Genomic DNA, 24,963 nt, shown 5'->3' on the forward strand with positions numbered 1-24,963 from the left:
CAGGCGCCCCGGCTCGGCGCCCCCACAGGCCCGGGATCAGCATTCGGGATGCCCGGCAGGCACAAGGCCCCTGGGGCTGACCCACCTAGTAACGGGTTTTCTGATCTCTCCCTGCACATCTGCGGAGCGTGGACCATCTGCCCTGCTCGGGGCAGCCTGAGACCCAGCCCAGGGAGGGAGGAAGCGGAAACTCAGGAATTAACTCAGGAAACAACTGCTCCCGTTCCAACCCACCCTGGTCTTCCCTGGCCTAAGAAAAGGCCAGTGTCACCGTTTGGATCTGGAATGTCCTCTAAAGTGCCACGTTGAGGGCTTGCAGCAACCTGGGGGGGCCTCGTGGGAGCTCCGGCCTCATCCGTGGACTAACCCACTGGTGGATTCCTACTTTGGTGGCGTTACTGGGAGGTGGTGCTTAGTAGGAGGACGAGGTCACCAGGGGCGAGCTCTGGAAGGCACATCCTGTCCCCACCGTTCCTCCTTCATGGCCGCCACTACACCCTTCCGCCCTCACCTCAGGGCCAGAGCAACAGAGCCAGCGGACCCCACACCGGAGCCTCTGGGACCAGGAGCCAGCCTTCCCTCCTCCACGTTGTCCCGGGATGAAGGCTAACTGATCCACCGAGTTAGAGGCAGGGCCATCTTTAAGTGGGCTGAGAAGATGAGTTCGGGGGCTAGGACGAGAGCAGGTTGTTCCAAGTGACAGACGAGAGCGACTGCAGGATCTGTCAGAAGTCTCATCAGCGATGGAAACAATCGAATGGGGGTCATCTCGGAGCAGGGGACAGGAGGCAGTGTTTTCTGTTTCCACTACAAGGTGTGGGGATCGTCCACTAAGGGTCAGCACATTGGTTCAACAACCACTGATGGAGCACCAGCTGTGTTGGAGGCATTGATCTCCCAGGGACAGAGAGTTAGACACTTGTGGTAACCCATTTTCTGTGGCCAATAACATGACACCACAGACTGAGTACCTTGTTTTTAAAAAAGAAAGAGGCTTGTCTTGGCTCATGGTTCTTGTCCAAGGTCAAGGGGCCACCTCCTGGGATGGTTTTGTTTTGTTTTTGTGGTTCTGAAGATTGAACCCAGGGACACTGTATCACTGAGCTACATCCCCAGCCCTTTTAATTATAAGAAAGGGCCTTGCTAAGTCACGGAGACTGGCCTTGAACTTGCGATCCTTTGGCCTCCACCTCCTGAGAAGCTGGGATTAAAGGTGTGCACCACTGTGGCAGAGCCCTGAGGGGCTGGAGACAGGGGGTGTGCCTGCTGGTCCCGTTCTCTCTCCTAAGAAGGCCCCACCCTGACGACCTGGCTAATCCTAACCACCTCCCAAAGGCCCACTCTGAACACCAGAGTCAGGTGAAACTTCCAGTCTTCTAATTCTGCACGGCGGGATCAATTTCAATACGGGAATCCCCGGGGACCCGCCAGCCGTATCCACACTAGAGCAGAGCCTGCCTTGGTCTCTCTGGGCTGTAGCAGAAACACTGTAGACTTGGGGCCTAAACCACAAACACTCTTTCTCATAGTTCTGGAAGCTGGCAAGGCCAAGACCAAGATGCCGCAGACCTGGTGTCTGGTAGGGACCGGCTTTCTGGCTCATGAATGACATCTTTTTGCTGTGTTCTCACATGGCAGAAGGAGCCAGCAGCTCTCTGGGGCCAATGTTATAAAAGCACTAATCCAGTTCCTGACCCGGTCACCTCTCAAAGGCTCCGTCTCCTAATCCCATGTCCTGGGGGTAGAACTCCACTGGTGAATTTGGGGGAGACCCAGACATTCAGACCATGCAGCTTCCCGGGGTGCAGGGAGCCAGGCGGGAAACACGCACCAGGCAGCCGGGCACTGTGGCCATTCCTGCCCTCCTAGGTCCTGAGGAGGCGCGGGGCAGGAGGATCAGAGGTTTGAAGCCATCGTGGGCAACTTAGTGAGACCCTGTCTCAAAGGAAAGTGTCAAAAAAGGGGCTGAGGGCGGAGCATTTGCTGAGCAAGCCCCTTGCCCAATCCCCAGCAGCACAAAATCAAAAGGAAACCAACCAACAAAACTATAGAGAGCTTGAGAAGCTCCAGGCACCAGGAGGAGGACTGTCAAGTCCAGTGAGCCACAGGCAGGGTGAGGGGCAGAGGGGCCCAGCCGGGCTGGGGTGGGAGGGAGGAGGGCAGGAGCAGGCCTCAGGTCACAGCGCTCCAGGCCAGGGACAGGCGGCAGAGCTGCAGGACCTTGGGAAGGGGCTTAGATCCTTTTCTAAAAGTGCCGGAGGTCCCCGCGTGCTTCTCCAGGGCAGACGCTCCATCTGGTGGGTGGTCTGAAGTTCTTACTTTTAAGTGGTCAAGTCGAAACGTGCGCATGCGCATTCCCAGCTAAAGTGGGCGGGACCCAGCTGTTGGCGGGTTTCACGAGGAATCCCAGATGAAGGGTGAGCAGGCGCCCACGGCGGGTTTCAGCCAGGGAAAGATGCGGGCTGCGACCTGGGTGAACCTCGAAAACGTGAGGCTGGGTGACAGAAGCCAGAGGCCCAGGCCACCCGGCACAGGACTCCGTTTGTGTGAAATGTCCAGAGCAGGATCCAGCCCAGGACGCAGACCAGGGCCTGGGGTGATGGGAAAGCAGAGTGATTGCCCAATAGGCGTGGACTTTGTCCTTTTGGGGATGGAATGTTCTGGATCTAGGTGGAGGTGGCAGTTGCAGGACACCGAATGTGCTCAGTGGCACTGAGGTGTTCACTCTTAATGGTTAATTTTCAGTTATGTGAATTTTTCTTTAATTACAAAGAATTAAAACCAACTTCCCCTCCTGCTGAATGCAATGAGGATTCCTGCGTCAGGGACAGGACTGGACTGGGATCCAGGCTTCAAACTCAGCAGGGCAGGGAATGCAAGGCTGAGCCTGGCCCTGGACTCCCTGCAGCTGCCCTAGGGGGTGTGCACCCCCACATCCATGGCCCCTTCCCAGGGGAGGGAGCAGGGCACCAGGGGAGGGCGTGCCCTGACCACAGCTTTCCTCAGCTCTGTGCTGTTGACATTGGGGGCCAGATCACTCTTCAAGGTGGACATCCTGTGCACCATAGGAAGCTTCTGCATGCCTGGCCTCCCCCACCAGGTGCCAGTAGCATGGTAGATAGACAGGAAGATAGACAGATAGATAGGTAGACAGACAGACAGACAGGAAGATAGATAGATACATGGATAGACAGACAGACAGGAAGATAGATAGAATGGTCTACATTTGGGATCTTAAATGTTCCCCCAAGAGCCACGTGTTAATGGCGTGATGCTTTGGGAAGTGGTGGAACTCTAGAGGAGGGGCTGTTGGGAGGTCCTGGAGTCGCCTGGGCATACGCAGCCCTTCACTCGCCTTCTCCCCCCACCACGAGGTGGGCAGCTGTGCTCTGCTTCGAGGGCTGCCTCACCACAGGCCCCAAACAACACAGCCGACTGGTCGTGGACTAGACTTCCAACCATATAAGCCCAAATAAACCTTTCTTCTTCTGTCTTTCATCTTTGAGCACCTCAGGTATTTTGTTACAGTGATGAAAAGCCAACTGACACAGATACACACAGACATAGATAAATACAGACAGAATTGCTAGAAAGACTGACAGATGGTCTCTAACATGGTCGCTCATGGGTCCTCACTCTCTATACTGACAACATTTGGGCTGGATCTTTCTCTGTGGTGGGGCTGTCCTGTGGACCATAGGGTATTGAGCAACTTGCTGGCCTCCACCTACCATGTACCAGGAGTATGATAGACAGACAGGCAGATGGACAGATAGATAGACTGATAGATGGAAGGATGGATGAACAGACAGATGGATAGATGAATACATAAATAGAGATAGAGATCATAGATGGATAGAGAGACAGAGATGGGACACACACACACACACACACATATACATACACAAACTCTCTGTGGCGGGGCGTGTTCCTGAGCACTGCAGAATGCCGACCAGCATCCCTGGCCTCCTCCCCAACACTCTGGAGCACCTCCTCCTCTGGGTGTGCAGGACAACTGGAAATGTCTGCACTTTCCCTCGGTGAGCACCTCTGGTTTGGAGCTACCTCGCGTCTGCCCGTGAGCCTCAACCATCCTGCCCCACCAACCCGTGTGAAAACATGACACTTTCAGGGAACTGCAGGTACCCAAATCATCTCCCTGACAGTCACCTTTCATATATCGCCTCCCCACCAGCCCTGGGAGGGGGATCCTACACCCCATGAAATGCCCGGCTTTCCTGATTGGACCAGTCATGGGGCCAAATAGGCCAACTATTTCTGTCCCCCTTGGATTTTGGCATTGGGACGCAAAGATCAAGCCACTGAGATGATGTCAGGTCCATGCAGCCACCTGAAGCTCAAGGCAAGCAGAAGTTCTAAGGGAGAGAAAGGAAGATTCTAGAAGAGGAGCCAATGTCCACAGAGGACCCCAAGGGTGAATGGGCAAGAAATTAATACTCATGACTTTCTGGCTTCCATGGGAGCCCTGCTTCCTCCGTGTAGACTCCGCAGCGTGGCCTGAGGGGCACCCTCTACCTGGGAACGTTCCCGTCTTGTCCACTTGTAGAGTTCAGTGCAGCCATGACATCTCCCCCAACATGAAATCTGGTGTAGCCCTGGGATCAGCTGCAGGTGGCTTTGGGTCCCCCCACCTTCCCCTTGGAATAAAGCCCTTAGTTCTCAACACTGGCATGGAGGGGGGCGGGGGTTCAGTTTCTGGTGAACAAATTAAAGACCCCCACCAAATCGAGGAACTGTGGCAATGAAGAAAGACCTAGAATAGCAAAGACTGAGCGAGAGAAAACTGCCCGAGGAACGAGCGGAGCCACGCGGTCCAGGCGGTGCACTGGGACGTCTGGCCGGCCAGCCCGGCCGAGCTGCTTTGTTGCTCGGTGTCTCTGCTGACTGGCCTGACCCGGCCTCCAGGGGACGAGCTGGGTGCCCGGGTGCTTGTGGGGAGCACCCTCCACTCCGCAGCTCCTGGCCTCCGACTCCCGCCCACACCTGGGCTCTCGGAGCAGGGTGACGCAGGGTGCTGCTGGGAGCCACAGCCCTGAGCACCTCATGGGCAGAGCCACCATCTAAACAGTCCTTCACACAACGTGGTGATTTGACACGTGTGGGCTTTGGGTCATGGTCACCACGACCAAATAACCAGCCCTGGTGGAGCTTCCAGTGTGTGTGTGTGTGTGTGTGTGTGTGTGTGTGTGAGAGAGAGAGAGAGAGAGAAAGAGAGAGAGACTTAAGTTCTGCCCTCAGCAAATTCCAAGCCAACAGCACAGTATCATTGACTGCCGTCACCATGCTGAACATCACAACATCAGATTCTCGTTCTCAGAACTGAGTCTCTCTTTTTCAATTGAACACAGAGGCACTGTACCACTGAGTCACAGCCCCATCCCTGTTTAACACAGTTGCAGAGGCTGGCCTCAAACTTGAAATCCTCCTGCCTCAGCCTCCCCAGTAACTGGGATGACAGGCAGGCACCACCACAGCTGGTCCGATCCATCTTATGTCAGAAAGTTGACACCCTCTGACCAACATCTCATTATTCACCCACGCCCACCCCCACCAAGCTCCCGGCACCCACCACTCTTCTCTCTGCTTCTTTAAGCTTGATTTTTTTTTTCTTTCTTTGACCCTACAAACACATTGGGATTGGACTCTCCTTTTTGCCTGTGGTTGGTTCCGGTGCTACGAGCCTGGAATTAATCTTAGACACCTCCTTGTGGTCGAGTCTTTGGAAAAGTGTGTTTTAAAAGTTTTTTCCTGAAACCTCTCTGTGTACGTCTGCTTCATTACAGAGGGGGACATTGCAAAGTCTCAGGAGGAAAACCAACCAACCAACCCTCCCAAGAAAGGCTGAGCCTCGCCCAGGTTTGGCTGGAGGTGTCCCCATCAGGCCGCCCGGGAGGCTGGCGCCACAGGCTCCCAGCGGAGGTGTGATCCTGGGTTTGCAGCGTGGCCAGGGAGCTCGGGAGAAACGGCTTCCCGGGATCAGAGTCTAATTCAATGGCAGAGCCCGGGAGGGCGGAAGGCTGACTGCAAATAACAGGCCTGGACTCTTCAAGCAAAGACAGAAGAATGTTCCAGAAGAGAGGCTTCAGCAGACCGAACGTTGGTCTCCTCTAAACCCCATGTTGAAATGCTAACCCAGCGGGAATGAGACTGGAGCCTGGTGGAAAAGACCCCGAGCTCTCTCCCGCCCTTTTGCCACCTGAGGACACAGGAAGTCAGGGCCATGCTGGTGGCCCGCCTCGGACTTCCAGCCTCTAGAACAGGGAAAAATGCAACCGTCCCTCAGGACCCACAGTGATGGTGTCCAGACCCCCAAGACACCAAAATACGCAGGTGCCCAGTCCCTTCTAGAACAGGGCACAGCGTTTGCACAGCCTCCGTCATCTCCCTCAGTGACTTAGGAAACCTGAGGCCAGTGCGCTGGGCTCAGCTGCCACACTGGCCAGGACGCCACGGCAGGACAAGGTCCGCACAGTCGGCCGGACGCGTCCTTCTGAACACCTGCCGCTGGCGTTAACCAGAGACACGGAACCCACGGCACAGAGAGCTGGCGGTTCCTTTGTTAGGACAGGCCACTCAGCCTGTGACACTTCAGTACAGCAGCCTGAACAGACCAACAGAGAACAAAGAGTCCCAACACCTAAATGGGATTCTGGGTCAGGGTGGGAGAGGGACAGCAAGGAAGGACATTATGGGGACCCTTGGCAAGTTTGGATTGTGAAGTGCGTACTGAACATCATCGTGTCCACACTGATTGCTTAACTTCAGAACCGTCCCGTGGCAATGTGGGATTCTGACTGCCTTTGTTCTTGGGAATTGTGTGAATCATTCAGGAGGAAAACATTCAGGGAAAATTACGTATGTGTGAGTGACAGACCGCAGACAGATGACAGATGACAGGAGGATGCTAGAAAGATTAACAGATTGATACAGGATGGAAAGATGACAGCTAGGTAGATAGAGGAGGGAAAGATACAGCTTATGTAGCCAATTGATGCAAACCGGTGATTCTGGGGGACTGTTCTTGACCAAGGCCTATTCTGCCTATGGGGACACCTGCCAATGTGCTGAGATACTTTGGGGTGTCACAGCATGTGGTACCACCAACACCTGGGAGCTTGCTCAGTAAATGCAAGGCACGGGGGAGCCTCCCCTGCAAAGAACGGGGGGCTCCATGTCAGAGCACCGAGGCCGAGAAACCTGGTGTCTAGGAATTCTTTGCGCTATTCTTGTCATCATCGATAAATCTGAAGTTATTTTAAAGTAAGAATTTTACAAAATAAATGCTATAGGCAGATCCATAGAGACAGAAAGATGAGTGCTGACAGGGACTGGGGAAGGGACACGGGGAGTGACTGCTAACAGGGACAGGGTGTCTTTTGTGGGTGATGGAAATGTTTTGGTGACATTTGTATACCATTGGGAATGCGTTAAAAACCACTGAACTGTATTCAATTTCCTGAGTCCAAAGGCACAGCTCGGGAGGAGGATGAGTCCTGGAGTACTGCTCCCCAGCAGGATGAGAACGCTTAACAATATTGTGTCGTGTAAATGAGAACAGCTACAAGAGAGGATTTTGAATGTTCTCACCACGAAGAAATGATCAACATTCGAGATGACAGACAGCCTAAGTATTCTGAGTTGGTCATTATACAGGTAGTGAAAGGTCACACTGAGACCAAAAATGGGTGCAATGATTGTCTGTCAGTTACAAAATTAATTAAATTTGGGGGTTACTGGGGATTGAACCCAGAAGCGTTCTACCACTGAGCTATATGCCCAGTCCCTCAGCCCTGTTTTCACATTTTATTTTGAGACAGGGTCTCACTCAGTTGCTGAGGCTGGCCTTGAACTTGGGATCTTCCCACCTCAGTCTCCCAAGTTGCTGGACTTCAGGCGTGCCCACCACCCTTGGCTAGAAATTAATTTAAAAATTTTAAAGATTTTTAAAAGAAATAATTTACATTGTGTGAATTGTACTGGGCTGAAGAGTGTCCCCTCAGGGTCTGTGCCCACCAAAAGCCTGGGAATGTGAGCTGACTTTAAAAAGCCTCGCTGCCCTCTTTGGAGGTAACCAAGATACAACGACACTGTGCTGAACCAGGGTGGGCCTTAACCCAGGGCATGGTGTCCCCCCAGGGAGGAGGAGGCTGTGTGGACAGAGACAGAGACCGGAGCGTCCCACCCACAGGCGAGGGAGCCAGGCTCGGCTGCATCACCAGAATCAGGGAAGAAGGCATCCGGCAGGCCCACCCCAGAGTCCCTGGAGGGAGCACGGCCCCACCCACGTGGACTTCCAGCCTCCAGAACCATGGGAGAATGACTCCATCATGCCAAGCCCCCCAGCTGCAGCTTCTACAGCAGCCCAAGAAACCAACGATGAATTAGATCTCAATTTTAAAAAGAGCTGAAGGGCTGGGGTGCAGCTCTGGGCGCAGCATGTGCTGAGCCCGCCCGAGGCCCTGGGGTCCAGCCCAGCCCACCGCGACCCCGACCACTCGTAACAAGACAATAAAGCCACACGGCTGGGCCTTACCGGGAAGACACGATGTAACCCAGCACGTGGGCCACCAGGAGCTGCCCGTGCGTCTGCTCCAGGCGGGCACAGAGCTGGTGTGTCGCCTCCTCGGCGGTGGAGGCCAAGGGCGCGGGCACGGTGAAGGAGGCCCATTTCCGGGCCTCCTCAAAAGCCAGCCTCAGCCGCCCTGGGTGGCCGCAGTCTGGAAGGCTGGCCCAGAGCAGGTCCCTCTGCGTGGGGCTCAGGGTCCTCCTTGCTGCCACCAACAGGAGCTGGATCATTTCTTGTCCTTGGTTCCCAGAGAGGGGCCTCACCTCCCAGTAGGCCTCCGGGTCAGGGACTGTCCTCCGCACGGTGTCCAGAGCCCCCCGCTGCCCCGAGCAAGCTGAGAGGATGAGGTGCACCTTCGGGGGACACCTGAGAGGCAGCCAGGGGATCCTCCGGGAGCCTCGGACAGAGTCCAGGTCGTCCACGGAGTCCAGCAGCAGCACCAGGGACTCGAAGTTCCTGCGGGAGACGGTGTGGAGGAGGCCGAGCAGGAGCTGGGCCACCCTGGCCTGGGCCTCCAGGACCTGGGAGGGCGGTGGGGGCAGCCCGAAAGCCAGGCACACTTGGAAGCAGAGGCTCTTCAGGAGGCTGCGGGCGTCTGAGCTCATCTGCGACGTCCCCAGCAGCCGCAGGACCGTCACCGTCTTGTGGCCGAGCAGCCCGGGCATCTGCTCAGCCAGCTTGCACATCAGGGCAGACTTCCCGACGCCCGGGGGGCCGAAGAGGACCACGGGGCCGTGGGGCTGGCTGTCGTCTCGTCTGAGCCGCTGCCCGAGCTGAGCCAGCAGCTCCCGACGGCCACAGAAGGTCCCGGTGGCCTCTGCGCTCTGCCAGAGGTGGTGGCGGATCTCCTGGTAGAGCCAGGCCAGGTCCTGCCTGGCCAGCTCCAGCTCCCGGAGATGCTCGAGGACCTGGTGGTCAGCCCTGGCCACAAGCTGCTCTCCCAGCTCCCGGAGGTAGCGGGCGTGAGCCTTGCTCTTGGGGTTCACCAGGTCTCGGCTCCACGGCAGGCGGTGGGTCTTGAGGACCCCGGGGTGCGTGTCAGCGACGCGCCCCTTGAGGTCCCTCAGAAGGTTCTGGGCGTCCGTGTCCAGGCAGCCGTCTGGGAGCCGGTCCACCATCTTGAGGGCGCAGTCCTCCAGGATGTGCTTGTTGAGGTCCTGGATCTCCCGAAGGAAGACAGTGGCGCCCCGCTCCCCGGCCGCTGAGCCCAGCAGGCCCCGCTCCATCTCCCACTCGATGACTGCAAAGCAGAGGGGTAGAAAGGCCGGTCAGCACGGTCACCCGCTGGCCCGCAGGGGGTCCCTGGGTCCCGGGTTCAAGTTCAGCATGTGGCGGAGCTACCTGGGCATCTTCCCCAAACCCGCAGGGCAGGACCCACCTCCAGAAGTTCTGATTCAGAACTCACGGGGGCCTGTGGGTCTGCACGTCCAACAAGCCTGCAGGTGACCGCGGTCCAGGACCAGCATTGATTTAGCCACCATTATTAATCAGCTGACCTCTGCAGCAGGCAGCGCATGTGGAAAAGCAGCCCATCATCAAATAATTCAAAAGTCAGCCCCGAGTCCCCACAGCACCCAGCTATCCAGCAGTTCCACTCCTAGGACTCTGCCCCGAACTGAAAACAGATATTCAACAAACACTCACACACCCTTAATCACAGCAGCCCAAAGGGGAAGACAGTCTAAACGTACAGCCATGGATAAAGTGATGTGGTTCAGCCACACGGTGGAATATTGTACAGCCATGAAAAGGAGTGAAGTACTGACACCTGCTGCAAGGCAAAGGAACCCTAGAAATGTGATGCCAGACGCAGAGGCCACAGGGTGTGTGGTCTCTCTGAGTCCAGGGTCCAGACCTGGCAGACCCATAGAGCTGGAAAGTGGATCAGTGGCTGACAAGCACAGGAAGAGGGCAGTGCAGAGCGACTGCTAAAGGGGATGGGGTCTCCTTTCAGGGGGATGAAAATATTCTGGCTGCACAACATTGTGAATGTACTTAATGCCACCAAATAGTTCCCTTTCCAAAGGTGAATGCTTACACTATGTGAACTCAGCTCAATTAAAAAAAAAAAAAAATCCAGTGTGTCTGTTTCAGGTGCCTCCTTCACATATTCGATCAACAAACATTGATTGTGCTTCTACTTGTGCCGGCCTCTGCTCTCCACGCTGGGAACACAGCGTGGAACTGCCCTGGCAAAGTGGACATTCCTGTCTAAATGAATAAATGGCAGCATAAACGGACAGACAGCTGGTGGAGAAACAGCTGGTCTTTCCCAACTGAGAAGGACAAGTGGGTATTTGAAGCTACAGGAAAAGTGTGTGTGTGTGTGTGTGTGTGTGTGTGTGTGCGCGCGCGCGCATCTGCAAAAGCTGGGGAGCTGGAGGAAGAGTTTCTAATGAGACTGGCTTCCGTGGGGAGACAGCAGTTCATTCTGTTCTAAGAGCAAGGATCGGTGCCTTTAAGCATAAAGGGCCAGAGAGTAAGTGTCCGAGGCCCCCACAGGCCAGGTGGTCTCGGTCACCAGGGCAGACCCTGCTGCCAGGGCACGAGTGCAAACAGACAGCGTGCGGACGAAGGCACCTGGGCACGTGCCAGCAAAGCTGCATTGACAAAACCAGGCAGCTGACGGAGCTGGCCGCAGGACCACATTTTCCAGGCCCGGGGCCCACCCTGACTTCCTTGGAGGCTGTTGTTTTGAAGGAGTCCGGCGGGAGGAGTTATTTTTGAAGCTGCTCTGGGCTCAGCAGAGGCTCCCAGTTCTCCGCTGCTGAAGGCCCCGGGCCCTGGGGACCGGAGTCAGAGTTAAGAGCCGCGGGCAGGGGTCGGGCTCAGGGGTGGAGCCTCGTCCAGGCGCGTGGAGCACTGGGCTTGATTCTCAGGACCCCATAAAATAGATCAATCAATAAAATAAAGTCATTGTGCCCATTTACAACTAAAAAATATTTTTAAAAAGTTAGGAGCCGCCCAGATGTGGCAGATGTGGTGCACACCTGTCATCCCAGCTACCTGGGAGGCTGAGGCAGAAGTCTGAGATCAGCCTCAGCAACTTGGTGAGAGCCTATCTTGAAATAAATTAAAAAAAAAAAAAAAAGGCGGGGGCTGGTGATGTGGTTCGGAGGTTAAAAACCCCTGGGTTCACTCCTCAGGACCAAAAAAAAAGTAGAAAGAGAAATGGGAGAAGGCTGGGAATATAGCTGAACCCCCCCACCACCACCTGGTTCAATCCCCAATTACACACACACACACACACACACACAATCCTCCTTTGAGAGCCCTCACGACCCCTTGGCCTCAAGGGAGGAAGGTAGGGATGAAGGCAACTACACTCCAAAATGGGATCCCTCTCAGTCACTGTGTGGCTTTGGGAAAATCTCTGTACCTCTCTGAGCCTGTTTTCTCCCCTGTAAGGTGGGTGTACTACTCCATCCTGATGGGGGCGCTGTTGTGAGACTTTTCTATGGAATAAAGCTTGGGAGAAGCCGAGCATTCTACGTGGGAGGGAAAGAAGCCAGTCTCAAAAGGTTAAGATGGTGAGCTTCCACTGTGTATTGTTCAAGTAACAAATTAGAGAGATGGCTGCCAAGAGCTGGGGGTTCAGGGGAAACAGAGTGTGGTTATACACAGGTAGCAGGGAAAGGCAGCGGAAAAGGGGGTGCAGCAGGAGAGAGAGGGAGAACCCAGACCCTGAGTCCCAGCCTAACCTCAGGGAAACAGCAGACCAAGGACACGCTACAAAAGGCCTGGCCAGATTTCCTCCAAAGTGTCAAGGTTGCCAAGCACGGTGCCAGCCTGCAATCCCAGCTCTCAGGAGGCTAAGGCAGGAGGATCACAAGTTCAAGGCCAGCCCCAGCAATTTAATGAGCCCCTGTCTCAACATAAAATAAAAAAGGGGCTGGCGTTGTAACTCCGTGGTCGAGCGCTTGCCTAACACGTGTGAGACCCTGGGTCTGATCCTCAGCACCACATAAAATAAAGGCAATGTGTCCATCTACAACTAAAAACAAAATCTTAAAAATAATGTATTTAAACTAAAGTAAAATTAAAAAGTCTGAGGGTGAGACTCAGTGGTGCAGGACTTGCCTAGCAGCATGTGTGAGCCCTGGTTCCATTCCCTGAACTCTGTGTGTGTGGCCGGGGGTCGGGGTGGGAGTCCAAGAACAAGGAAAGACTGTGAAACTGTCACTGACCAGTTTTGGCAAATGTACAGTAAAATCATATTTATATAAATTTCTTCTTTCAATATATTGATATGAATCAATATATTTAATGTTGAGAATATAAATTCATGTATTAAATATGTTGATGGTAGAAATGAATATATTTAATATTTTAGTTAATAGTCTTCCTTTTTCTGTGCTTTCAACTACCTGAGGTCAATGGTGGTTTGAAATAAATTCATGTTTTAAATCGCACACCATTCTGTGTCCTGACACAAAATCTTGTGTCATCCTGCTCCATCTCTCCCGGCACCTGAATCATCCAGGCTGTATCCAGGCTGTATATGCTACCCCCCCATTAGTCACAGTAGCCATCTGGGTTATCAGACGAACGCCGGGGTTTCACAGGCTTGTGTTCAAGTAACTTTCATTCTACTTAATAATGGTCCCAAAGTGCGGACTTTTATTAGAATCTATGGTCATGAATGGTCGTATATTGTTATTTGTTAGTGTTAAGCTATTGCTGTGCCTAAGTTTAAATTAAACTTGATCAGAGATATGTCTACAAAGGGGAAAACACGGCCTACGCAGGGCTTGGTGCTATCTGCAGTTCTGGGTTCCACTGGATGATTGTGGGACGTACCCCCTGTGGATAGGCGAGGGCTACTGTGATATAAACCAACCTCCTCAACATCTACATGCTGACCTCCTCCTAGCTCATAGATAGAGAAGAGCCCGTCTCTGTTGGACGGCAGGCAGTGGTGGAAACAACTTGGTCATGTTGGGTTTGTAGAAAAATCTTTCTAGCAGCGAGTGTGGAAGACGGACGAGAGTGGGGGGTGGGGGGCTGTGGCCAGGAGGGCGGGGAGGGCACAGAAGTCCTCTGCAGTGGAGGGATTCCCAGGGACAGGGACCCTCTGGGGAGGTGGAGCCACCACAGGCTGGGGATAAACTCAGTGTCCCGCCCCGCCCCCTCGGGGGACCACCACTCCTCCCTCCTGTGTGCGCCTGCTTCCACCTCAGAGGCAGGTGCCAGGAGCCTGGAGACACACACACACACACACACACACACAGGGCTCAGCGCCTCTCAGCAGGGGCTGCTCTTGGGCCACCACGGGGGTCGATTCTTCTACTCTGCCTGAGACTAAGCTAGGTTTCAGCACTACAAATCTTTTTCTCGTTTTTTTGGTACTGGTGATTGAACTTGGGGCATTCAACCACTGAGCCACATCCCAGCCCTATTTTGCATTTTATTTAGAGACAGGGTCTCACTGAGTTGCTTAGGGCCTCGCTGTTGCTGAGGCTGGCTTTGAACTTGTGATCCTCCTGCCTCAGCCTCCTGAGCTGCTACAATTATAGGCTACAAACCTTGCATCCTGCGAAGCCCTCTATTCCAGGCACATTGGGATGGTGGTGACCCTAGAATTCTCCCCCCACCCCACACCAGAGGCCTTTCTGGGAGAAAGGCTGAAGGATCCAGGGAAATGAGGAGGGTCCCAAGGTCAAGACCCCAGAGGACTTGTCTGCAGTATCTTGCAGCAGTCAGATCCCTTTTCCAGAGCGCGCGTCTGGGCGCCAGGTGGGATTGGCAGTGACGGCAAGGCTGTGTTTGGGGCCCTGGGAGACGCACATCCTGGGTACACGGTCCATTTCACGTGCACCTCGGAGGGGCTCCCCGTAGCCTCACCTGACCGGTGGTGGCGGTGCCACTGCTCCTGGCTGATGAGGCCCCGCCTCCAGGCCTCCTGAGCTCCAGAGCGAAGGACAGAGGTCAGCGTGGCCTCCTCAGGCCCAGGGGCCTCCCTGCCACCTGTCGCCTGCAGGACGTAGGTAGGAGGAACTGAGTTCTCGTCTCTCCGGAAGCGTCGTGCCACCAGCTCCAGGTCACGTGGCCTGGCGGTCAGCTGGGCCCTCAGTGCCTCCCACTCCTTCTCCTCGATCACGGAGGGGACTGGACAGGGGCCATACTGGTCACCTACAAGGGCCTGGGCAGAGAGATGGGTAGAGGGGAGTACAGCTGCAGATCTCCAAGTGGCACTCAGCTCTGTGCCCAGAGAGGAGCTCATGAGCCCCCTGAGCGTGGGCCTGGGGTGATGCCAAGCTTGATGATTACTAAGTGCAGCCTGAGCTCGGTGGCGCCCGCCTGCCATCCCAGTGGCCAGGAGGCTGAGGAAGAAGGATGGTGAGTCCAAAGCCAGCCTCAGCAAAAGCAAGGCGTTAAACAACTCAGTGAGACCCCGTCTCTAAATAAAATACAGAAAAAGGTTGGGGGTGTGGCTCAGCGGTCGTGGGCCCCTGGGTTCAATCCCCAGTACCCCCCCCCCCGAAAAAAAATCCCTCAGGTTGGTGCCCAAGTCTTGAATTTCCTCATGGTAAGATGGAAGCAATCACCCACCCCATTGGGTTGTTCCAGAATATTCCAGGGGTGTGCACCTGGGAAAGCTGGATCAAGGGAATCGGTGATGATGAAGGACCTCAGTCCCTTCGACGGTCATGGTCTTGGAGGAACCAGAAAGATTGGGAAAGTCACCACCAGTGGACCCCAGAGATCAGGGTAGGGAGCCCTGGCTGGTGGACGGGAGCAGGGAAATAGGAAGAGCTCCCAGCAGGAGCGACTCGGGGCTCTGGAGACGCTGGAGCTGCTGGTGTCCCAAGAGAGACCTCTAAAAGGGAGCGCCGTGGGGAGCCGTCCCCTGCTGATGTGCTGCCTAATGGCTTGTTTACCAGAGCCACCTCCACGGCTCCCAGCACAGCTGATTTTCATGGAAAGTCCCCCAGATCAGAGCCTTGGAGGACAACAGTGGTGGGCATCTCGGACAGTGGAGGGGCAGGGCCGGGTTCAAGAGGGAAGCAAGAGCCAGCAGAGGTCACCCGCCCTGGAGCCCTTCTGGAAGGTTCCAGGCTGGCTGGTTAGACCTGGGGAGGCCTGGAGCTCATCCTCCATCTCCCAGCCATCTGGAGGCCGCGATGTGCTTTTTGCTGCCTGCAATTTGGATTGCAAAACCTAATTCCTCCTAGAGTTCTTTCCCCCTTCTCTCTCTCTCTCTCTCTCTCTCTCGCCCTCTCTCTGTCACTCCCTCGCTCTCTGTTTTCTGTTTTCAAACATTTTTCCCCCCTTGGAAACTCAACAGCATGATCACAGAGCTCCTTTGGAAATTAAATTTTAAAAACCAGAAAAATGATTTTGAAGGGAATTTCTAAGCAGGGCTGTGGAAACTTCCAGATGTTAGAACACATTTTAAAGCAAGAGTCATTCAAATAAATCAGTGCTGATATATGAAGAGAAGAACCCAGAAAAAAATAGGCCCACACAGGAGCAGCCTACCTACAGTAATGTATAATGCAGAAGGCTTCTCTCAGCCCGCCCTAGGTCTGAGTTTGGTTGGTTGGTTGGTTTTGTTCTCCAGGGAGGTCTGATCTATAAGGCAGCACTATCCAATGGAACTTTCTACAAAGCTGGGAGAATATTAATCTGTGCTGTCCAACATAACAGCCTCTTGTTGCAATGCGATCAGTGCAAAGGAGGAACTGAAATCTTAATTCTATTTGATTTTAATTAGTCTAACTTGCATTGCTCACGTGATTCTTGATCCCTGCATTGGACCCTGCAAGGCTACAGCCAGAGAGATTCTGTCCATTCGTCCCCCATCCCCACCCCAGCAAACAGCTCTCTCTCCTACATTTTTTTTTTTTTTAATTTATCTCTGGGAGAGTTTCTTCCCTCTTATTTGGAGCTGCTAAAAGCTTCTTCGTGATTTGATTAAGGCGAGTGGGGCAAAGATACTTTATTTTTTTCCTTCTTTGCTAACTAGAATAAGGGCTGTCAGACTTTTTCTGGAAAGTGCCACACTGTCGGTATTTTAGCCTCTGCAGTCCAGTCCAGAGGGTCCAGGTCAAGGAGTCCTGGCTTGCTATCATTTAGTCCCAGACTTTATGTAAATAGGTGGGAGTGGCTGAGGGACAATAAAATGTATTTACAAATACAAGCCAGGGGCCAGGTTTGTCCCACCGGCTGTAGTTTTGTAGCCTCGGCTCTAGGGCTTGAGAGTAAATGTCAGACTTCTCAGACGGATCTGGAACTTGGTGTGGCATTAAGCCAAGGTGCTGAAATAGAATCCAAGGATAAAGGTTCACACTGTTCATTGTGAGCTGGGGATTGTTTTGATGAACAAGGGGCACACCTGTGAAGCCATGAGAGAAGGCCAGCCATAGAAGGTCACCTGCCATCCGTGGGTACATGGAGAAAAGAATTCCCCAATCCCTGTGGGTTCCCACTTTCCCTCTGGCTTCCCAGAGTCACACAGACATGAGGCGGGGGGGCGAGGAAGGTTCCATCAAATTCTAAGATTCTTTCCAACTTTAACATTCTATCCTCCAGCTCCTCTGCTGCCTCATTTGACTAGTAATGCCTGGATCCCAGCTAGGGCTGCAGAAAGAATGGCAGGATCCATTGGCCATGTCTGCCCTGGGCAGGCTTTGGGAACAGGTGTGACAGAGAAATGCCACAGGCTTCCCTCCTCTGTTTGCTTTGGCTGGGGATCAGGGCCCACATCCTGGAGATGGAAAAGGCAGTAAGGTCTCCCCGTCCCTCCCGAGGGACTCACAACAAAAGCTGGCCCGATGGACGTCTTGCGACACCGGTCCAGCTCTTCCAAGCAGATTTCGGTGGTCATGTGGTCAGTGGCCTCCGTGTTCTGAATTCCCCACCTCAGATCAACAACCTGGGGATTATAAGGGTGGGGGTTGTCAGGGGGGTGACATGATGGGTGATTTTTTTCCACTCCCTTGGACAAAAGCATAAAGTTCCTTTCAATAATTTTTTGGGGGGAGGGGGAACCAGGGGTGGAACTCAGGGGCACTTTACCACCAAGCCCCATCCCCAGCTCTATTTATTTAGAGGCAGGGTCTCACTGAGTTGCTCAGCACCTCGACTTTGTTGAGGCTGGCTTTGAACCCGTGATCCTCCTGCCTCAGCCTCCCGAGCCACTGGGATGACAGGCATGTGCCACCGAGCCCAGCTCCTTTTTATAATTTTTGACACTAGGAGGATTTCGGGATTAAAAGAATTTAAAACAAAATCCATAATCTCTGCGTGATCATGAGAAAATCATCAGGTAGACCCAGGTTAGGGGGCAGGGAGTGATCCAGGGTGCCCAGTCGGTCCTCTGTTAGGCAGCCACAGCCGGGAACGACAAGGAAAGACTGAGGACTGTCACAGACCAGGGCAGCCTGCCAGGTGGGACCCTGGGTGGGATCCTCCACCAGAAAGAACTGGCCGTGTGGAATAAAATCTGGAGGTTGCTTAATAGCAATGTGCCCACGTGGCTTTTGTAGTTGTAAAAAATGTTACAACTATGGCAAGGCAGTTGTTCCAGGCGGGTGAGATCTTAACAGTGGGAGAGGCGGTGCAGGGGGGCTCTGTACTGTCAGGCAAACTTCCTGTCGCCTAAATCCCAAAGTCAAAGGTTTACTTGAAAATGACATTTGAAAACCATTTTGAGAAAGATGACCGGGTGTTTTCAAACTGCTCCTTTTTAAACGAAGATGGGTCCATGCCCGCTTCCAGATCCTTCTCTGTAAAGGAGCGTATTTAGTTGGACCGAAATTGGGTGCAGCCAGGTCTCCTTGGCAACCGCAGCTTGCGGTCCATTTTTGAGGTCCAGAGGGAGGCGGGCAGGATGGTTCAATTCAAGAGGCAAAGCTGAGCCTTGGGGAGACGGGAATTAGGGGAGAAGGGGACTCGGGACAGCCCTCTTCTTCCTAACCTCTTTAGCTCACAGAGCAAGAAACACAAACTCATGACCAACTGCAGCCAGGGGTGAACTAGCAATGGGACTGAAGGTGGCCGGAGGGAAACGAGGCAGGATCCTCAGTCATGGGTGCCGACAAGGGAGAAGAGTCAGGACCAGCTTAGGAAGGGCTTTTGCCTGGGGCCACTGTCTCGGTCCAGCACTCAGCTCGGGTGTGGGCATCAGACAACCACAGGGATCTGAGCAGTTTGCTGTCCGCCTGTTTTCCTGTGAGTGCCTCTGACATTGAACTCTCTGTCTCGCAATCAAGGACAGAGCGGGATTCCCAGCATGACTTCTTTCTTAGTACTCTCTAAACGGTGCTTCACCTTCTAATCAAACGGGACTTTGATGCCGTGAATCACTGTCCTACATCCAAGGAGGCAGCCTCAGTTCCAGCTGAGACTCCAAACTCGGTTCCTCGGTTTCTGCATTGAGAAGTTCAAGAAACCGAATCCCCAGACTGGGATTGGCCCAAGAGTCATAGAAGACCCTGTGTGGGGACCGTGGGGACTGGGCCCAGTGAGCAAAACGTCAGTGCTCCAGGAAAAAAGAACCTCCCACCGCCATCCTCACCCCCAAAACCAGCGACAGTCTTGACCTCCTCCTGAAGCTGCCCCAGGACACGGAGACCCCCAGGGCAGGACCAAAGCTGACACTTAAATGTCATGCTCAAGGCCACACCTGGAGGGAGGCAGTGGTGGGCCCAGGCTCCAAAGCAATCTCTCCTAGCCATGTGCCGTGCCCCCCGCAGGGCCAGCGCCAGGCCCATGGCCCTAACACCCCTGTCTGCTTCGTCACTGTCCCTTTTCTGCGCAGCCACCTCGAAACGGGGGTTTGCAGGGCCCAGGGCAAAAGCACAGCTGATCTCTTGTTTTAAAATCACTGTGAATTTCAAGACCCAACCAGGAAGGCGTTAAGCCGGCCTGGAGCCCTTTCGGCTCAGGGTTCCGTGTGGCTTCCCGATGGCTCAAGGCAGCCCTTACCTCGAATGTCAGGCCGTGCTTTTGGCAGAAGGTCTGCACTTGTGGGCAGGCGGCAGACTGCAGGGCCTCCCTCTCTGCATCCATATCTGCAAGGAACGCCGCGAGGCTGTGAGCGGGAAGCAACCAGAACTCCCCCCTCCCAGGCTCTGCTTATCGCCTCCTGTGTCCCCACCAAGGCCAGAGCCGCCTGGAGCAAACCAAAGATTCAAAAACCACCAAGTAAACTCAAGGAAGGGGCTGGGCTGGGGCTCAGGGCAGAGCACTTGCCTGGCAGAGCGAGGCACTGGGTTCCATCCTCAGCGCCACATAAAAATAAATGAATAAAATAAAGGTATTGTGTCCATTTACAACTATAAATAAATAAGCAAACTCAGGGAGGCCGGCCACTCTGGTGGCCTGGGACTTTCCCAGGACAGACTATTTAAATCCCATATCCCAAGAAACCCCTCTGTCCTGGGCCAACCAAGACCATCGGTCTCCCACCCTAGATGAGGGTGGCCAGGTAAAACACGGGATGCCTGGCTGAATTTGCCTTCTACATAAGCTACGGAATACCTCGTTAGCTAAGTACGTCCCATTGCATGCAGTATTTGGGATATACTGATGCTAAAGGATATTGGTCATTTATCTGACTCGCCGTTTGAACTGGACCTCCTGGTGGTGCGGGTTGTTGTGTTTCGTTTTTCTCAATCTGGCAGCCAGGCCCAGTATAAGCTTAGAGGCTGAGACCGTCCCCACCAGTGACTGCACCGTGTAGTCTTGTGCCAAGTGTCAGGCTATCCTCAGTTTCCCTTTCCATAAAATGGGGGTGGTGCCTCTCTTTGCAGAGCGGCAAGCTCCCCAAAGTCAAGGACTTGCCTTGGACATTGCTGAAGTCTCAGCCCCCAACCCAGGAAGTGCAGTTGGATCACTGAGTCTCCCAAGTAGCTCTGAGTGAAGAAATTTCTGTTTTCTGTGTGGCCAGGGGGTTGTCACTCTGGTGAGGCAAAATAAATCAATAAATACATCTGTCTAGGGGCCTTAGCATGGTGGCTGACCCTGGTGTCCAGTCTCGGATATGCCTCCTTCCCACCTCGTCACCATCCCCATCTGCAATGAAGTAAGGTCACGTCCTGCCTTACCAGTGCCTCGGGCTATTTAAATGTGTCCATAAAATATTTTTCAGACAGTCACGTTGCGCCCAGGCCCTTGGTAAGCATCAATGGCACAATAGCCAGGGAGAGAGATGTAATTAACCTGTGTCGGGTCTCAGGCCTGGCATCCCAGCGACTCAGAGGCTGAGGCAGGAGGATCGCGAGTTCAAAGCCAGCCTCAGCAACTTAGTGAGGCCCTAAGCAACTCAGTGAGACCCTGTCTCTAATTAAATACAAAATAGGGCTGAGATGTGGCTCAGTGGTCAAGTGGCCCTGAGTCCAATCCCCGGTATCCCAAATAAATAAATAAAATGAAAGAGCTGGGGATGTAGTTCAGTGACAGAGTGCTTGCCTAGCATGTGAGAAAACCCGGGTTCAATCCCCAACACTGCAGAGAGAGAGAGAGAGAGAGAGAGAGAGAGAGAGAGAGAGAGAGAGCTACTAACTAAAAAATGTCAGCTGGTTGTTCATAGTCATATTAACATTAAATCAGATTGTTTTAAAAATTAAAAAAAAAAAACTGAACTTACACCAGAAGACAGTAAACTAAAAGACAAGATTGTGAAGTACGAAAACTCATCACCTCCAAATTATTTGACTCCGTTTTTTAAAATTTACTTTTTTAGTTGTAGTTGGACCCAACACCTTTATTTCACTTGTTTATTTTTTTGAATGTGGTGCTGAGGATGGAACCCAGGGTCTCGCACGTGCGAGGCGAGTGCTCTGCCACTGAGCCCCAGCCCCAGCCCCTATTTGACTCCATTTACCATGAGCTTTGCACTTGAAGCTGTTAAAAAATATGAACCTGAGATAATAGAAATGGTAGATCATGGTGTGCTTCTTCATGGTTTCGTAAATCCGATTGGCAGCTCGAAGCTGTAGGGGGAATATTTACAGCACAGAAATTGGCAGCCAATCTGGATCGGGTGTCTTGCTGCGGGTGGTGTTTGTGGGTTTGCTTTCTCTTTTGGAGAACAATCAGGAACCGCTCACCAGGACATGGCTCTATGAGGTTGTGGCTCTTGTGAAGCTCACGGCCTGGTGGCAGGGGACACAAACTCAGTGATTGCAACTTATGAAAAGTGTTGCTTGAGAAGCCTCGGTGGGCTGTGCTGGAGAACAGGGTCGACCACTCTCCACAGGGCCAGAGGGCACTCCCTGAAGAGGAGGTGTTTATGCCGAAACCCAAGGATGGGAAGGCCAAGGGAAGGGGAACTCAGGGTGAGGGTCTTGACGCGAGGCTCAGGCTTCGTGGGTTCCAGGACCTGCCAGACATGAGTGTGGCTATGACACTCGGACGAATTGAAGATCCTATGAGACACAGTTAGGGAGGTGGACAGGGTCCTGTCACGCAGGATCGTGTCGCTGTGGCAAGAATCTGGCACTTTTTAAGCCCAGCATATGCACATGTGTTATGGATATTAGTTGCGATATCATATGCCACTCACAACGACTCTGTTAAGCCGGCTCTCAGCCCAGCTCACGGAGGAGGAAACAGAGGGTCCAGGAGGCTCCCGCTCACGGGTTCCCATGTGGGTCACTAGCTGAGCTGATTCACATGTAGGTCTCTTGGAGGACCCTGTGAACCACGTCCATTATTACCCTGGCACCCCCAAGACTGCCCACTTGCCCGGGGCCCTCAGTCCTGCCCTGCACCTTACCTGAGACCGTGGAGCTGATGAAGATGGCCACGCTGCTGGGGGGAGGCTCTGGGAGGGGACCTGGCTGCCCGTGGAGGAGCCGCCGGCGGGTGCCTGGGCTGAGGGGCTCCAAGCTCATGCTGCCCACCCACCTGGACGCTCCCTTCCTGGGAAGGGGTCTAAGGCCCAGGAACCTCACGCCAGTGGCCAGGGCCAGGTGACCTTCCTGGGAGGCCAGATGGCAAAGCCATCAGGGGGTCCGGCTGTGTCACCCTCCATGGAGCCCTCAGCCGCTGGCAGCCCCGTCCCCTCGGCGCCCAGGAGGTGGCTGCTGCTGCCCCGTCTGCTCTCCTGGATCTACGAGCGCTAACGGGGCTCTGGCCAGTGGCCTCCCAACTGCGGCCCCTGGATGCCGCCTCCTCCACACCCGCAGCCTTCCCAGGTCCCCGCCTGAGAGCTCAGTGGTCACCACAGCAACTGCAGTTTCCTGGTGCTGGGTTTGGGGACCCAGGGACCAGCCAGTCTCTCCAACACCTGGGTCCCCTGGGGCCTCCGCGTAAGCTGAGCCTGGGCCCAGGTGTGCAAGGGAACTGGAGGGTGCCCGGAGACAGCCTGGCACGGCGGCAAGAAGGATAGCCCAGGGCGGACCCCACTGCACCCGCCACTCGCCCTCCCAGGTCCAGACACCTTGAGCACCGTTCAAGCCAGGCCAGGGGGCCTGCTGCCCCACCCCCAGGGACACGTGCACTGCCTGCAGACTCTTGGTGGTCACCAACGGGGATGGCCAGAGATGCAAAACAGACCACAGTGCACAGGACACCCCCTCCCCCATGAAGAATGGTGTGTCCCCAAGTGTCGCGGTGCCCAGACACTGAGGAACCAGCCTTGAATAAACGCCAGCCAGGCACCCTTGACAGCAGGGGACTTGGAACCTGAGATCAAGGCTCCTAGACAAGAGGGGGGATGGGGGAGTCTGTGGGGAGGCCAAGGACACCCCAGCATGCACGGGCTGGAGGCGCAGAGAAACTCCCCCACGACGGGACATTACTGAGGCCACCCTGGCCATTTACTGTGTCCACCCACCTTGGCAAAGTCGCAGACCACCCTGAAAGATGAAGAGAACAAACTTACACCTTGGCCCCTGCGGGCCGGCCTGCGGGGCTCCGTTGTCTCCTGGGGGAGCTGGGGGGCTTCCTTTCCCGGTGTCTGCAGCAAAGCCAGGACCCCTCAGGGCGCTCGCCCCGGGGCCTTTCGTGAAGGGAGGACAAGTTAAGGGCCAGTCTCCAGATGACAGCCCCGTGGAACAGGGCTGCAGGCAGCGGGGTCTGCCAACCCCAGGCAGCGGGCTCCGGTGGCACCTGCTCCCCCACCAGGGCCCGCTCTATGCTGCCTCTGTGCCTGCTCTGGCTGTCCCCTCCTGCCTGGTTCACCCAGGATCGCTGTCATTCAGGAGCCCCAAGACCTTCAAGGTCTATGATTTGATGGAAGAATTTATAATTTCAGAAAAACCACCATAGGTTATGGTTATGGTTGATCAAAGTGGACAGGCCAGAACCAGCCACAGGAGAAGGTAGAGGGAGGAGGGTAGTGGCCAGGCCTACAGCTGGAGAGCGGACTTCATCTCTTCTTCATTTTTTTTGGTACCAGGGATTGAATCCAGGGGCGCTTAACCACTGAGCCACATCCCCAGCCCTTTTTATGTTTGATTTATACACAGCATCTCATTGAGTTGCTTAGGGCCTCACTAAATTGAGGAGGCTGGCTTTGAACTCACGATCCTCCTGCCTCAGCCTCCTTGGCTGCTGGGATCACAGGTGCACACTGGATAGGGGAAATAATTTCTAACGTTCTATAATGCAGTGGGGTAGCTATGGCTGATAACAACTAATTGCATATTTCAAAATAACTGATTTTGAATGTTCCTGACACAAAGAAATGATCGACGTGAGGTGGGGGGGTATGCCAATCACTCTGATCTGCTCTTTGCACATGGTATGCATGTGTTGAAATATGCTGTACTCAGAAGAATTTATAATTATTAGGTGTCAACTGAAACTTTTTAAATATATGGATATTGTTGGGTGTGTGTGGCTCAGTGGTAGAGCACTTGCCTAACAGGCTCAAGGCTCTGGGTCCCATCCCCAGCCCCACTGGGGGGAAACATATATATATATAGAGAGAGGATCAGCCAAGGGTACAGTGCATGGGGCAGGGTCCGGGAGAGATCGGTGCCAGCTTCCCTCCGTCCCCTCCCAGCGTTGATGGCCAGCATCTAATTCTTCCAGGAACAGTGGTGGCAATACACAGGGTGTGCTGCCAAGCAGGGATTCCACCCTAACCTTGGTGCCCAGGTTTTTGCTGGAGGTGGGACAAAGGGACAGGTTTGCCACCTGCATGGCTGACTGCAGTCCCCGCCCCTCCTGAGGTCGGCTCTGTGAGGCAGAGTGCCCACCAGCAGTCACCTGGTCACAGGCTGGTGTGACTGTGCTCTTATCAGCCAGGCCATTCCCAGGGCTGAGCCATCACCTTCCAGGAGCAGGTCAGGGCTGAAGTTTAACCCATGGAGTCCTGGTTCAGCCCAGGATGGCGGGCACCCAGAATAATGTGCAGGTGTCCACGGAGTGGGGGGCGGTTCATCTTAACTGTAAAGGTCCAGTAACAGAGGTGACTG

General features: G+C 54.2%; 1 protein-coding gene across 2 annotated transcripts in view; it reads right to left on the bottom strand.

Moving 5' to 3' along the window:
- The window catches only part of Nwd1 (NACHT and WD repeat domain containing 1), a 55,882-nt gene extending 36,279 nt beyond the window's left edge, over positions 1-19,603 (bottom strand). For both annotated transcript variants that reach the window (XM_076870660.2, XM_076870653.2), the window contains exons 1-4: positions 19,520-19,603; positions 17,349-17,465; positions 14,432-14,729; positions 8,555-9,827 (exon numbers count right to left, since the gene is read on the bottom strand). In XM_076870660.2, coding sequence (XP_076726775.2) covers positions 8,555-9,827; positions 14,432-14,729; positions 17,349-17,465; positions 19,520-19,603 — 1,772 coding nt within the window. The remainder of the gene's footprint in view (positions 1-8,554; positions 9,828-14,431; positions 14,730-17,348; positions 17,466-19,519) is intronic.
- Positions 19,604-24,963: the final 5,360 nt, after the last annotated feature.

This window comes from Callospermophilus lateralis, chromosome 1, assembly GCF_048772815.1.
Source record: "Callospermophilus lateralis isolate mCalLat2 chromosome 1, mCalLat2.hap1, whole genome shotgun sequence".
Lineage (NCBI taxonomy): Eukaryota > Metazoa > Chordata > Mammalia > Rodentia > Sciuridae > Callospermophilus > Callospermophilus lateralis.